The sequence below is a fragment of the Gavialis gangeticus genome, unplaced genomic scaffold (assembly GCF_001723915.1).
Source record: "Gavialis gangeticus isolate Ggan-Ray unplaced genomic scaffold, GavGan_comp1, whole genome shotgun sequence".
In the NCBI taxonomy this organism is placed as follows: domain Eukaryota; kingdom Metazoa; phylum Chordata; order Crocodylia; family Gavialidae; genus Gavialis; species Gavialis gangeticus.
The window spans coordinates 44,395,998-44,407,747 of record NW_017729029.1 but is presented as its reverse complement, the minus strand read 5'-3'; the positions used below and the strand labels follow the sequence as shown (position 1 = coordinate 44,407,747).

General features: G+C 41.9%; 1 protein-coding gene across 1 annotated transcript in view; it reads left to right on the top strand.

Moving 5' to 3' along the window:
- Positions 1 to 11,750, top strand: part of ABCB7 (ATP binding cassette subfamily B member 7) — a 97,535-nt gene that overhangs the window by 30,551 nt on the left and 55,234 nt on the right. Inside the window, exons 2-3 of the mRNA XM_019521502.1 lie at positions 6,066 to 6,143; positions 8,948 to 9,034. Coding sequence (XP_019377047.1) covers positions 6,066 to 6,143; positions 8,948 to 9,034 — 165 coding nt within the window. The remainder of the gene's footprint in view (positions 1 to 6,065; positions 6,144 to 8,947; positions 9,035 to 11,750) is intronic.

Genomic DNA, 11,750 nt, shown 5'->3' with positions numbered 1-11,750 from the left:
ACAACAACAGACTTACCAGTCAGACAAAGCTCTTAAAGCTGCCTGGCTGCATATTAGAAATCAAATCAGTATTGGCTGGTACGCCTTCTTCAAAATCGGCTGTCAGGTCGGCCCCAGCAGTCTCTATTGATGCACCCCTAACCCCCACCCTATATATCATAAAGGAAGGTACAAAATAACAAATTTTCCTTTTTGAGCCGCCTTTACTGATGGTCAGGAGAAGAGAATTGATAGCACTAGAAGATGGAATCTCTTTGCAGAGCAGGTACAGCATTAAAGCATGGCAGTATAAGCTTCCACCCCACCTCCTCGGGCTGTCATACTGGTATCTTCTTCCTGACCTTCCTGCTTTTAAGAATGTGGCGTTCTCCTGGACTTTCCCTCTGAGAATGGGTTTTTCAAGGAGAAGCATGGGAAAGAGTTGTTTTCATAAGGTACAGGACCAAAAGCCAAGAAAATTGGGTTAGAGTTCCAGCTTTATTAGATTTTCCTTTAAAAAATGCATGTGATTTCTGTACATCCAGGCCCTCATCCATAAATTTAGATTTTCTTCTTCTATACAAGTGTATTGGGTGGCTTATTTAAGTAATACTTGATTACGTGTTACACTTGAGGGAGAATGAGCTCATATCAATATGTCTCTATGTTCTGTGGAAAAAGACCGGGCCATAAAAAAAGGCTTGGTATCCCTAGATCCGTCTTGTCTTTTACCATAGATTTCATAGACATTTGGGCTGGAAGGGACCCTGGAGGATCATTGAGTCCTGCCCCAGGGGCAGGAAGTCAGCAGGGATTGTAGGATCCCAGCAAGATAAACATCCAAGCTTGTCTTGAAGTCGTTCAAAGTGGGTGCTTGAACCACCCTGGGGGCTCAAACAGTAAAGAAGTTCTTCCTTATGTCCAGCCTGACTCGGTCACGGAGCCGAGTTGATGTGGATGGCATATGAGGTCATCGGGGCATGGTCTTCACTGTCCTTTTATACTTAGTTTAGGCAGACTTTGCTGCAGGCCCTCATCCATACATACAGACTTTGCTGCAGTGCGCTTAGCTAGTCACCTCGTTGCAGTTGAGCTGGCTCTAGTCCTGTACCTCATGGCTTGGATCCTCATGGCTTAGGTGTGCAAATGGATGGTAGGGCTTAGACATGCAGATGGAAAGATGGATGGTAAGGAGTTACTTAAATTTACAACATCCGGAGACAGGGGAGACGAGGTGTCTGCTTGCACCTTAAATCCTCGTAGATGGTTTGCGAGTTCTTAAGGCTGCTTTCTCAGTAGACCTGGGTATGCTTGATACCATATTCATTCACTCACTCATGCATTAATCTAAAATCAATTTTTGATAATATTTTCAACATATTAAGGATCTTTGCCTTAGGACTTCACTCCATTGCTCCCATACATTTTTCTTACTAAATTTGGGAGGAAGTGGAGGGGAATGGGAGAAGCTTGATTTTTCTTTGCTGTGGTTAGCAGAGTGGCATGAGCAGTCCTTCAGTAGGTATAGAAAGTATTTGAATTTGTGGGCTTCCAGAGTATAGGGTTGTTATATCTGTAATATCTTTTTATTTATTTAACTTGTAACAGATTTATCTGCCAGTATTTGAATGGTAGATCCTCACTTTCTACTGCAGCTGTGGCTGTAACATACTTTTTTTTGAACAGTAAAAAAACCTACAATGACAAGGCCCATCTTCATGGACAAGATTAAGCCACTCTAATCATGTCAGGGCATTGCAAAGTTATAACTGAGAATCTCAACATGACATTTTTAGGATGTCAGTGGGACCTTCAAAAGGACTTCTTCCCAGCAGGATCAGAACTGTTGCAGCTACAGCCACAATTAAGCAAAATTGTTGGCAACTGACTGTTAGCATTTTCACCCTGCACAGGCTTTTTGTCTGAATGTGGATTTTGAATATAGTTCTTTTGACAATCAGGCTTATGGCAGATGTTAGAATGAAGGCATGATTAACTTCATAATCACCCCATAAATAGTAGCTCTGCCACACATCCAAAGAATTAATGGTAGGACAAAATGAGAAAGCAGCCACGAAAATATTCCATAAAAGATGCATAACACTTCTGTGGCTGGTTTCCATCATGCCTTAAAACACATAGCAGGGTAACTGAACCAGTTTAAGATTCTGGTGTGGTCCCGGTGCTGGAACTGACAGGGCTGCAGGGACCCAGCTTAGTGCATGGCAGGAGGTATGATTGGTGGGATCAGGGATCAGATCCTATTTCCCAGTGTGTGCCACGGGCCCCAGAGGTATAGGTAGGGTTACCATAGATTCATAGATTAAGGGTCAGAAGGGACCTAGTAGATCTTCTAGCCCGACCCCCCGCCGGGGCGGGAGAACAACAAACATCTGGGTTTTCCTGGATATGTCGTCTTTTTGGGTCCTCCCATCTCCATCCTGGCATTTTTTTTTAAATATTAGCAAATGTGCAGGATTTTGCTCTACCCCCATTTTCCTGGCACTTTCTGGTTTGACCCAGCAAGGAAATGCTTGGGGCTGGGAGCAGTAGGGGAAAGTGATTGGAGGCTGGGGCATCGCGTGCTTTGTGCACAGGCCCTGGGCAGCTGCAGATAGGGGTGTGTGTGCATGCCTGTTTGTGTGCCTGCCAGCACTGGGGTGCAGCAGAGCAGGGGAAGGGGGTAGGGAGGTTCTTTGGAGGCAACAGGGAGCTGCATAGGGGCAGGGGGCTGCGAGTCAGGAGTGAGGGGCACTGGCAGGATGTGGGGGGGCTGTGGGATGGGAATGAGGGGTGCCAGCATAGTGGGTCAAGAGTGAGAAGCGGTATTGGGGTTGGGGGGCTGTGGCTTGGAAGTGTGGGACAGGGCACAGGCATATCACTGCCCCCATCTCCAATCATAACCCTCTGCCTTCCCTGCCTTCACCCCCCACAGGTGTCCTGCTTTTTGAAACTGGAAATATGGTAACCCATATAGGTAAAAAGATCACTAGTTTCTTTTTTCTAGTTAAACAAAACAAAACAAATCTCTGGAGCATTGACTGCATTGGCTAGGTATTCCTCCATCTTCAGAGGAGGCCTCCAAAGGTGGTGGGTGTTACAGGGATATCCATCCTGAAAATTTGATTTGAAGCCCTTCAGTCATGTTAAATGTGTTCATAGGCTTTTGTGATATTCCCTCCCCTCCCCCCACAATCCAATAGCAACTGTTAGAATTGAGGTCTCCTTGAAATTATACCCTTAGTCTTATATCATACATGGAAATTGCCTTGCCTGGCTCATGACCAGGGATCCTGTTTTTCTGTTTAAAAATTGCAAATTCACTGATTAATTTTTTTAAATTTTTTATTAGAACCTCTAAAATCTGCATTTTTTCACAATTAAAATAAAATGCCACTTTACATATAAGTATCAGTTGAACACAATGTTTTATTGCTATATTTACAATTATAAAGAAATTTGGAAGCTTCCCAGTGCCTCAATTATTATAACAAAATACATTCTAGATACCTATATATTTTGGTGTTCAGTTTTGGGTTTTTTTAATCATAGAAAATCAGAGCTTCCCCTGCTCCCTTTGTTCACCTGGACACTGGTGCAGCTGCGGCTGTTCCCCTCACTCCTTTGTGATACTGAGCAGCCTTGATATGCCAGTGCCCTGCCTCTGACCCTGCTGGTTCCCCTCACTCCCAACCCAAAGCTCTCCACCCTGCTCAAACCTCTCAGACCTGCTGGTGCCCCTTACTTGTGACCTGCAGCCCACTGCCCACCCCCAGCCCTGCCAGAGGGGGCCCAGGACTAGGGCCAGGGTCCACAGCCCCCTGCCCTCCCCAGCAGTGCCCAAGTGAGGTGGTGGCAGCGGCTGCAACCAGAGTCGAGCGCAGAGCCTGTCTCCCCCTTGCAGGTGGCACAGCTGGAGCAGAGCCTGTGAGCAGGGGAGGATGCAGGTTGCCTGCTGTGGGCTCCGGACTCTCCACCCTGCTGTCCTTCCCTTGGGGGTCTCTGAGGCCCAGCAGGTGGGACCTGGCACAGGAGGGCAGAGTGGGCCGGGGAGGGAGCCCCGCATCAGCTATGCAGCCATAGCAAGGCATCCCTTGACTGCCTGGCACCAGCAGGGGTGGTGACACGGACAAGCCACCCCCGACTCCCTCCCGCTCCAGGCCCTACGGCCATGTGTTCTCACCCGGGCCCCACGCACTGTCCCGGTTGGGCAGCATCCCCAGTCCCACTTCCCCGCTCACCATGGGGGCTTCAATCTGTCCCCCACCCCATCTAGACTTACCTGTGGGGAGCTGCAGGAGCTGTTCTCCAAACTGCCTGGCATGGGCTAGCACATGCATATGTGCATGCACACACGTGCGTGGTGCAGCACCCCTCAGATGGTGCTAGCTCTTAGCCTTTTCTCTTTTTTGACTAACAAAAATAATAGAGCAATTATTTGCTCAAAGTAGAGCATTTTTATTTGCAAAAAAGGACCAATTATTTGCTCTTTTCTGAGTAACAAAAACTAATAGAGCAATTCTTCTATGACAGAATTCAGAAAGACTACAACAGATAAGAATATTTTTGACACTGTAAATTCCTCTTTGAAATGCCTGGGTTCATCTTGTGAACCATGTGTATGTATTTGCCTACCTACCTGTGCTAGTATTTGCCTACCTACCTGTGCTACACCCTGAAAGGTTTTCACTGCACCCCAGGGTGCTGTGGCACCCTAGTTGAGAACTGCTGGAAAATGTTTGCAGAAATTCCTTGAGACCAAAATTATTTTCCATGTGTTGTTGTTATGACATATATATACTAAATGTTTTATGTGGGTTAAAAATAAAGGAATCATTAAACTGTTTTATTACAGAAGCAGTCCATCCCATTCTGTATTCAGGATGTTGAAATTAGATGTATTATATGGCAAGCAAATTAGTTTTTGCTTCGCTGTATTTGGTCAACCATTTGTAACATACCATGTATGACTTCGGACAAGGGCAAACAGAAGGTTTAAGGCAAAGTATAGAAAATATACACAAGGCAAGGCTGCTGTTTGTTAAGGTTAAAAATGTTTGTCTTGACTGAGTTCATTTTCTTGACGTTTGTCCTTTGCCTTGGGCTGACGAGCTGTTCTATTGCTGTTTTGCTCTACTGTATTGATTTATATAGTGCATGCTGTGCAGCCAGTCACACAACAGAGCTGTAAAAAGACTGGCTTACGGAATACTAGCTGGGTGGTTTAGCAGTATCTGAAGGACTGATTTTAGGCTGAACCACTGGGAGCTGTCTCCTGGCTGAACAACTATGGAGGAATGGCTGAATAGGTCTGCCCCCCCACCGCCACCCAGAAATCTCTGATTGCTTGCCCATCCTCTCAAACAAAAGAAAGAGTATAGTGAAAGTGTTAATTGCTGTTTGTGTGATGGTAACACCTCTAGGAAAGGTAGGCAGAGGTCTGTGCCCTAAAGAACGGAAAATAAAATGCTCCATTTCTGCAGTAGCATCTTCTGCACCGAGTCCCATCAACTAGAATATATGAATATGGGGGTCTTGTGTATCCCATCTGGAAGGACCTGCAAGTAGGCCTGCTTAGATGGCAGTGCTAATGCTTTCTAGACCTGAGTTGTAGTCATGACTTTGTGTTTTGGGTCAGGCCTGGTACTGACTAAAGAAAGAAGGAATGAAAATAGGGAACATGATAAGCCTCAAAAGAATACAACATAATGAGAAAACAGAACCAAAGAGGAATATCTGAAAAAAATACAAAAGCCAACTGAGAGAGAATGAAATGAGAAGAGGGAAGAAAGACTGTAAAGGTTTTCATGATACAAAGGAAAGGAAGCCTAGTGGGAGCCTGGGCAGAGGGAGGGAACAGGTTTATTGTCTTCTAGCAGTTGTAATGGTTGGATGCAATTTATTTTACACCTGCTCCCCACCAGTTGTTTTCATCTAATTTTCTTTGGCCAGTTGTCAAAGAAGGTCTTTGTTTTGTTTCCATGTTGTGCATGGTTTCATGAACTTGGTATTCTCTGGGTATGAAATGTGGACTCTTCATTACTCTACCTTTGCTCTTTTTTTCATTTGCTCTTTCTTTCCTCCAGATTCTGCAGACATTCAGACAAGCTCCATGGCAGAGTTTGGGGAGAGGCTATTCAAGGCAGTTATTAGATGCTGCAAAGGTAGGGTTAAGCAGTCTTTCCTCCCACTCTGCTTGGGCGTGGGGGAGAGGCGGGGGAAACAAGCCCTTGAAGCATCTTCCAATTTATGTTGCATATTTTACATCCATTGCATAATTTCCCTTTTTATCATTTCTGGGTGTTGTGAGATAAATGGGAAGTTATTTTTCTGCCTCTGGAAATGGAGAGAACCTCTGCTGAAATCCTGATATTCTTTCCCCCTTTGAGAAATCTTTCTGAATGTCTAAAAGTCAGTGGCAACATGCAGAGATTTTCGGAAAAGCTTTTAGAAATGTAATTGTAGCTCGTTGACACTCCGATTCATCTTGATATTTTATATCTGACAATGTATGGAGTGCTGTGCGTTGTGCATAAACCTTTATTACTCCAAACATATGCTCAGTTTGTGGAACATCAAGAAACTTTGCATATTTACTGCTCACTCTCATGGGTGCCAGTCTGCCACATGAGGCTTTTTTTATTCTTATTGTAAACATAAGAGGATTTTTATGAAGCTTCCTATACTAATAATGATGCAGAAATGCATAGCATTTTAAGATGGAAAGGAAGGAAGGATGTGCATTTATTGCACACATACACCCACACTAACTTACTCACTTTTGCTCTTGTGCTGTCTCAAAATGCTGTTAAGTGGTTTAACAAACTTTTTTTTTTTTTTCTGTGAGACTTAGGCCCACTTAAGTGCTTCGGTAACTTTAGTATTAAAGTACATGAAAGAAATGAGATTTTGAGTTAAGGACTCCTGAATTCTAAAACTAAATCATGCTACATTTCAAAATAGTTGTATATGAGATCCCCTAATACAGCCTGATCATGGTTCTCATTTTTAGATGGTCTAACACTTTTATTATTACTGATTTTTTGCTACCTTTTTTGAAAACTCTTATTGCTTCCATTGTTTGCATCAGACCTGAAATGTGGAGTAAGTCCTGAACTAGTCAAGTCGGATAAATAATAAAAGAATTATAAATGCTTTTCCCTTCTTTTATTTGCATTTATAAGGAAGATTTTTAGTAGAAAGCCCCAAAAAGTCCAGCTGTTGTGCCACCATAGCAGCAACATATACTGTCCTGGAAATACCTGAGAAGAGCAACAGGCCAGGCCTGTTTGACCTTCTCTCCTTGCACCTGGCACATGGCCCAGGTATTCTGCAAGTGCCTCCTGGAGCAGGATTTCCCCAACCTTTGGTGTGGAGCTGGGGGCAACGCTCTGCCTCCTGGAGTAATGGATTGCTTATGCTGCTTGTAATCTAATTATTCCTGTAGTTTGAGATCCAGAAATTTGTGCTGCCATGCTTAAATGTCACGATTGAACCTGTGCTTTTGATGAAGAGATTATGGTTACAGCTTCTGACAATATTATTGAACCATTTTCCACAGGATCCCTGGCTCATTTTTGCAGAGGTTGGACACAGAATTAAGTTTGCATAGGCAACTTTCCCTGTCACTTCCTCTGTCCCACCTCTGCTGTTGACTTCCTTTCCTGACACTTACAGGAGAAGTCACTGCTTAACTCAGTTTCTCCATCTGCAGTGTGGGGATAATAATTTAATAAAAAAACTTACCTATCTCAAAAGGATGTTATAGATTAATGTTTTGACTTGAAAGCATTTATAGAGCTCTGAAAAAGTGCCATTATTATACTTGCTAAATTGCTCACAGCATTCCAGTGCAACACAGTGATGTTAAACACTTCACTGAAAGTGCTGTTGCATTTTGAAAAGGGAGTTTGGAAGAATGGCATTTTCTTCTCACCCAGCAAGGGAGAATAACTATAGCTGAAAAATAATAATAAAAAATGCTTCTAGATGATTTAGGAGCTTGGCAGCTTACATGTTAAATTTAACATGCAATTAAACTGTGACCACTGAGAACTGTAACCTGTTTGTAATTTTCTTGATATTAGGCTTCTATAAAAATATCTTTAAATGACATGGTGGACATTGTTCAGCTTGTACATAAAGGTGAATTCTAATAGCCTCTTTTGCTGTGATCTGAAAGACCAGCTGGATTATTTTTTTTCTCTTGCATATAAAAGCTTTGTGAGCTAGCGTAACCTCTTAGTTATACCTGTCAGTGTCCATTTTTTTTTTGTCATGTTCTCTGGTTATACCTGTTCCTGCTGTTACCTGTAAACCTTGTAAAGGTATAGCAAATTGAGCATAATTGTTGTTTTTCACCAGAAGAAATAGAACACATCTCACTTGCTGTTAAACCTTGTCTGAAGACAAAAGTTGTAGTAATTTAATTTATGTCATTTTAAAGAATCTGTTTAGTTAAACTGGTGCACACCCTGTGAGCACCCGTGTAATGTGGCTTAAATCTGGCTTTTATTGATTAAGTTTATTTCAGTAAGCAGCTGTCTTGAGTAAAATCAATGCAAGTCAGATGTAAGCTAAAGTGAGTACATCGTCCAGGTGCTCACATGTGCCTAATTAAATCTGTATGCATAGAAAATAGATCTAATTAATAAGGTGATACTTCTTACATTTTTTTTTCAGAGTTGAACTGTATTGAAAGAATTTAGAGTTCTTTCCTATAACCCTTCACCTATCTTTTGCTGTATGATACCATTAACATTTATGCTACAAGATATGATGCCTTCTCATACTGACTTTAAGAGCAAGATGCTATTCTTGGAATGTAATCTCCATTCCTTTTATGATAACACTTTGCTGCTGTCCTTTTGCCGCGATTGTTGCATTGGAGTTAGAGATTAACTTTTGCACACCTTTTTTAAGATATGATTCTTGAAGTCACTGTATAATTTTTCTCTTTTTCACACAGCATCTCCCAAAATGGCCACATACAGAAAAGAGAACATGTTGGCATGGTCATGCAGGTGGAGGACTCCACACAAATCCAAAGGAAGGGGTAAAAGCTTGATCAGATAGTATTATTCGGAGTATCTGAATAAATAAAAACACGTTCAACTTTTAAAGACTTAAGCAACTGAAAAAACAGCAAATTGTCTTCACAGCTTAGACTTCAGTCTAGTCTAATTAATAATGTTAATTGTGAATTTTGGCTTACTAGCTCTTAAATTACTAGGACTGCTCAATACATTTTTTTACCAGTTAAGTTTTTTATTTAAAAAAAAAAAAGTAAGGTCACATGTTGACTTGAGATCTACCTCTGGTATTTTAGAGTATTTCATGATAAATATGTTTCATTATAAATTAATATGTTTTTATTTCTGTCGGTCAGTGGCATTTCTAAGACTCAGCATTTGAGGTGACAGAAATTTGCTTGTGGATATGAGTTAGTGGAACAGTCACTCCACCTACATTCAGTACAGGAATAAAAATAAACTTGTTGGTTTATAAATTGACTATAACTTTGATTTAATTTCTTAAGATGTTAATGCATACAGTTGTGTGCTAGCAGTTATGAACAAAAAAAATCCTTCATGTTGAAAGAATATTATTAAAGTTGCAAAGTCAAGCTCTCATAAGGTAGGACTGCATAGAATGAAGTTGTATATACGGATCTAATTCTCTTGTGCATTTTGCATGTTGATATGTAATCTTCAGCTATGTGATCATCACATGCCAGGTTTTTATGAGCTGGGGGGGGGGTTGGTTCCTGTAGGAAAAAAAAATGTAATCACATCACTAATAGGTGCATCGTGAAGCACACATAGGATAAATTAAGGTTCGTAAACAATCTTTAATTCTGGAATTTCCTAACATCTGAGTCCTTGACTTTTGCCACCCTTCATGCTTTTTCTTATGTGGGGGGGGTTCCCCCCAAGTTTATTAGCAAAAACCTAGGAAATCTGAACATGTGTGTCATGTTGACAGCTATGTGGTTCATTAGCAAGGATGGAAACTTCAAGCCCACCTTACAGACCTCTTCCCCCTTAGGCAGAATAGCTGATGAAGGTGATAGGCCGTTCTCTCCATAGACCACCGCTAGAAGATGAAGCATGCTTTGTCAGGAAATGCAAGAATCTTGGTCTTGTTCCAAACACAGGATGGGAGTGCTGCTGAGGATACAGACCGTTTTGCCTGTTTCTTCCCTAGCACGCTTTCAGCTTGATCCCTTCTGTCTTGTCCCCTCCAACCTGCCTTTTTTTCCTCTTTCTTTTTACGTGTTCCATTCCTAGTCCCATTCTTCTAGAGTTCCTTGTCCCAGTCTTCTTGCTCAGTAAGACAATGTTTTCACATCCTATTGTCCCAGCTAATCCCATTTTTCTCTTCCCCCACACCTCCCCATCTGTCTGCCAGCCCCCTTGGCATGATCTACTCCTTTTTCTTCAAACTGGGTCATCTTTTGTCCCTTTGTATTTGGATTGCATTGCTTCCTCATCCAAGTTTCCTGGATATCAACAAGGTGTAATGCTGAGCAGCTAAGAACAAGTACAGGAAGTGTGGCTTAACCTCTTTAGTCCTGAATGGGAGAGAGCTTGCTCTTGCTCCTTAGGGATTTGTGCATGTACAGACCAGTGGCATGTAGAGGCTGTGAGGGGATGAAGCATGAGAATGGCTTTACATGCTCTGTGAGGATGAAATCTAAAGTTTCCATGTCCTTGCCACTCCAGTAAATATGCTCTAGTTGCTTCCAGTGCTACAACTTTTTTATTTTCTTGACTGTATTAGTCAACTGTTTGTTAAGGCCTGAAATTTGTTTTTCCAGAATTCCATGGAAAAAAGCTGCAGCCCTGGTATGTTTCACGTGGAAATTCATTTCACATACTCACCTTTATAACTGACATTTTAAATCCACCACCGGTGGAGGCTGATAGGCTGTTTCTTGAAATGCAAACCTTTTTCAGCTGAGATGCATGGACATGTAAATGTCATTTGTCCTGAAAGCTTAGTAACACTTAGTCCTGACACTTCTTGTAAATAATCACAGAGAAGGAAATCTACAAATACCGACAGGTTTGAAGTAGCCTAGAAATTATATTCCAGGCTGACTGGTTCAGTCTAGAAAAGAGGTTGCAAATTCCATTTACTAGGATGCTAGAAATATTAGGTGTGGATTCTGCCTTCAGATTGGTTAGGAATGTGCTAACCAGAGTTTTGGCAAGCACTTTTTTTTAAGTTGACCTAGAATGGCATTTAAATACTTAAATATTTAAATAGGAACTTCCTTTTGTTAATGAGTAACTTGTCTTACAAAGGAAAAAACACAATTCCATGAACACTTATATTTCAGTAAATACAGATTAATGCAACCACACCAAGAATAGTTAGCTTGGCGTCTCAAAGAAATGCTCATTATTAGGTTGTTGGGGAAAATAACAAAAATTAGCAACAGGCTACACAGAGTGGGTTGAAAGTGAAGGCCAAGAATAAGAGTCAATGAATCAATCACGACAGTTGGGCAAAGGAATAGATAGGCCACCTCCGTGCTTCCTGAAGGCAGCTGGGTCTAGTTTGTCCGTTGCAACCAACTGGGCTAAAATTAGGGCTTTTGGATATTCTGATTTCTGTGCATTGGTAAACTAGCTTAGGATGCACAAACTTCCCTGACTGTCTGGGAAATGCGGCTTGCTGTCACCTGAGGATTTTTCTAGGCTACGGAAAAGTGCAGCTGACCACATATGTAGCAAAAATAGTTACTTTTCTCTATGTTTCTTTGT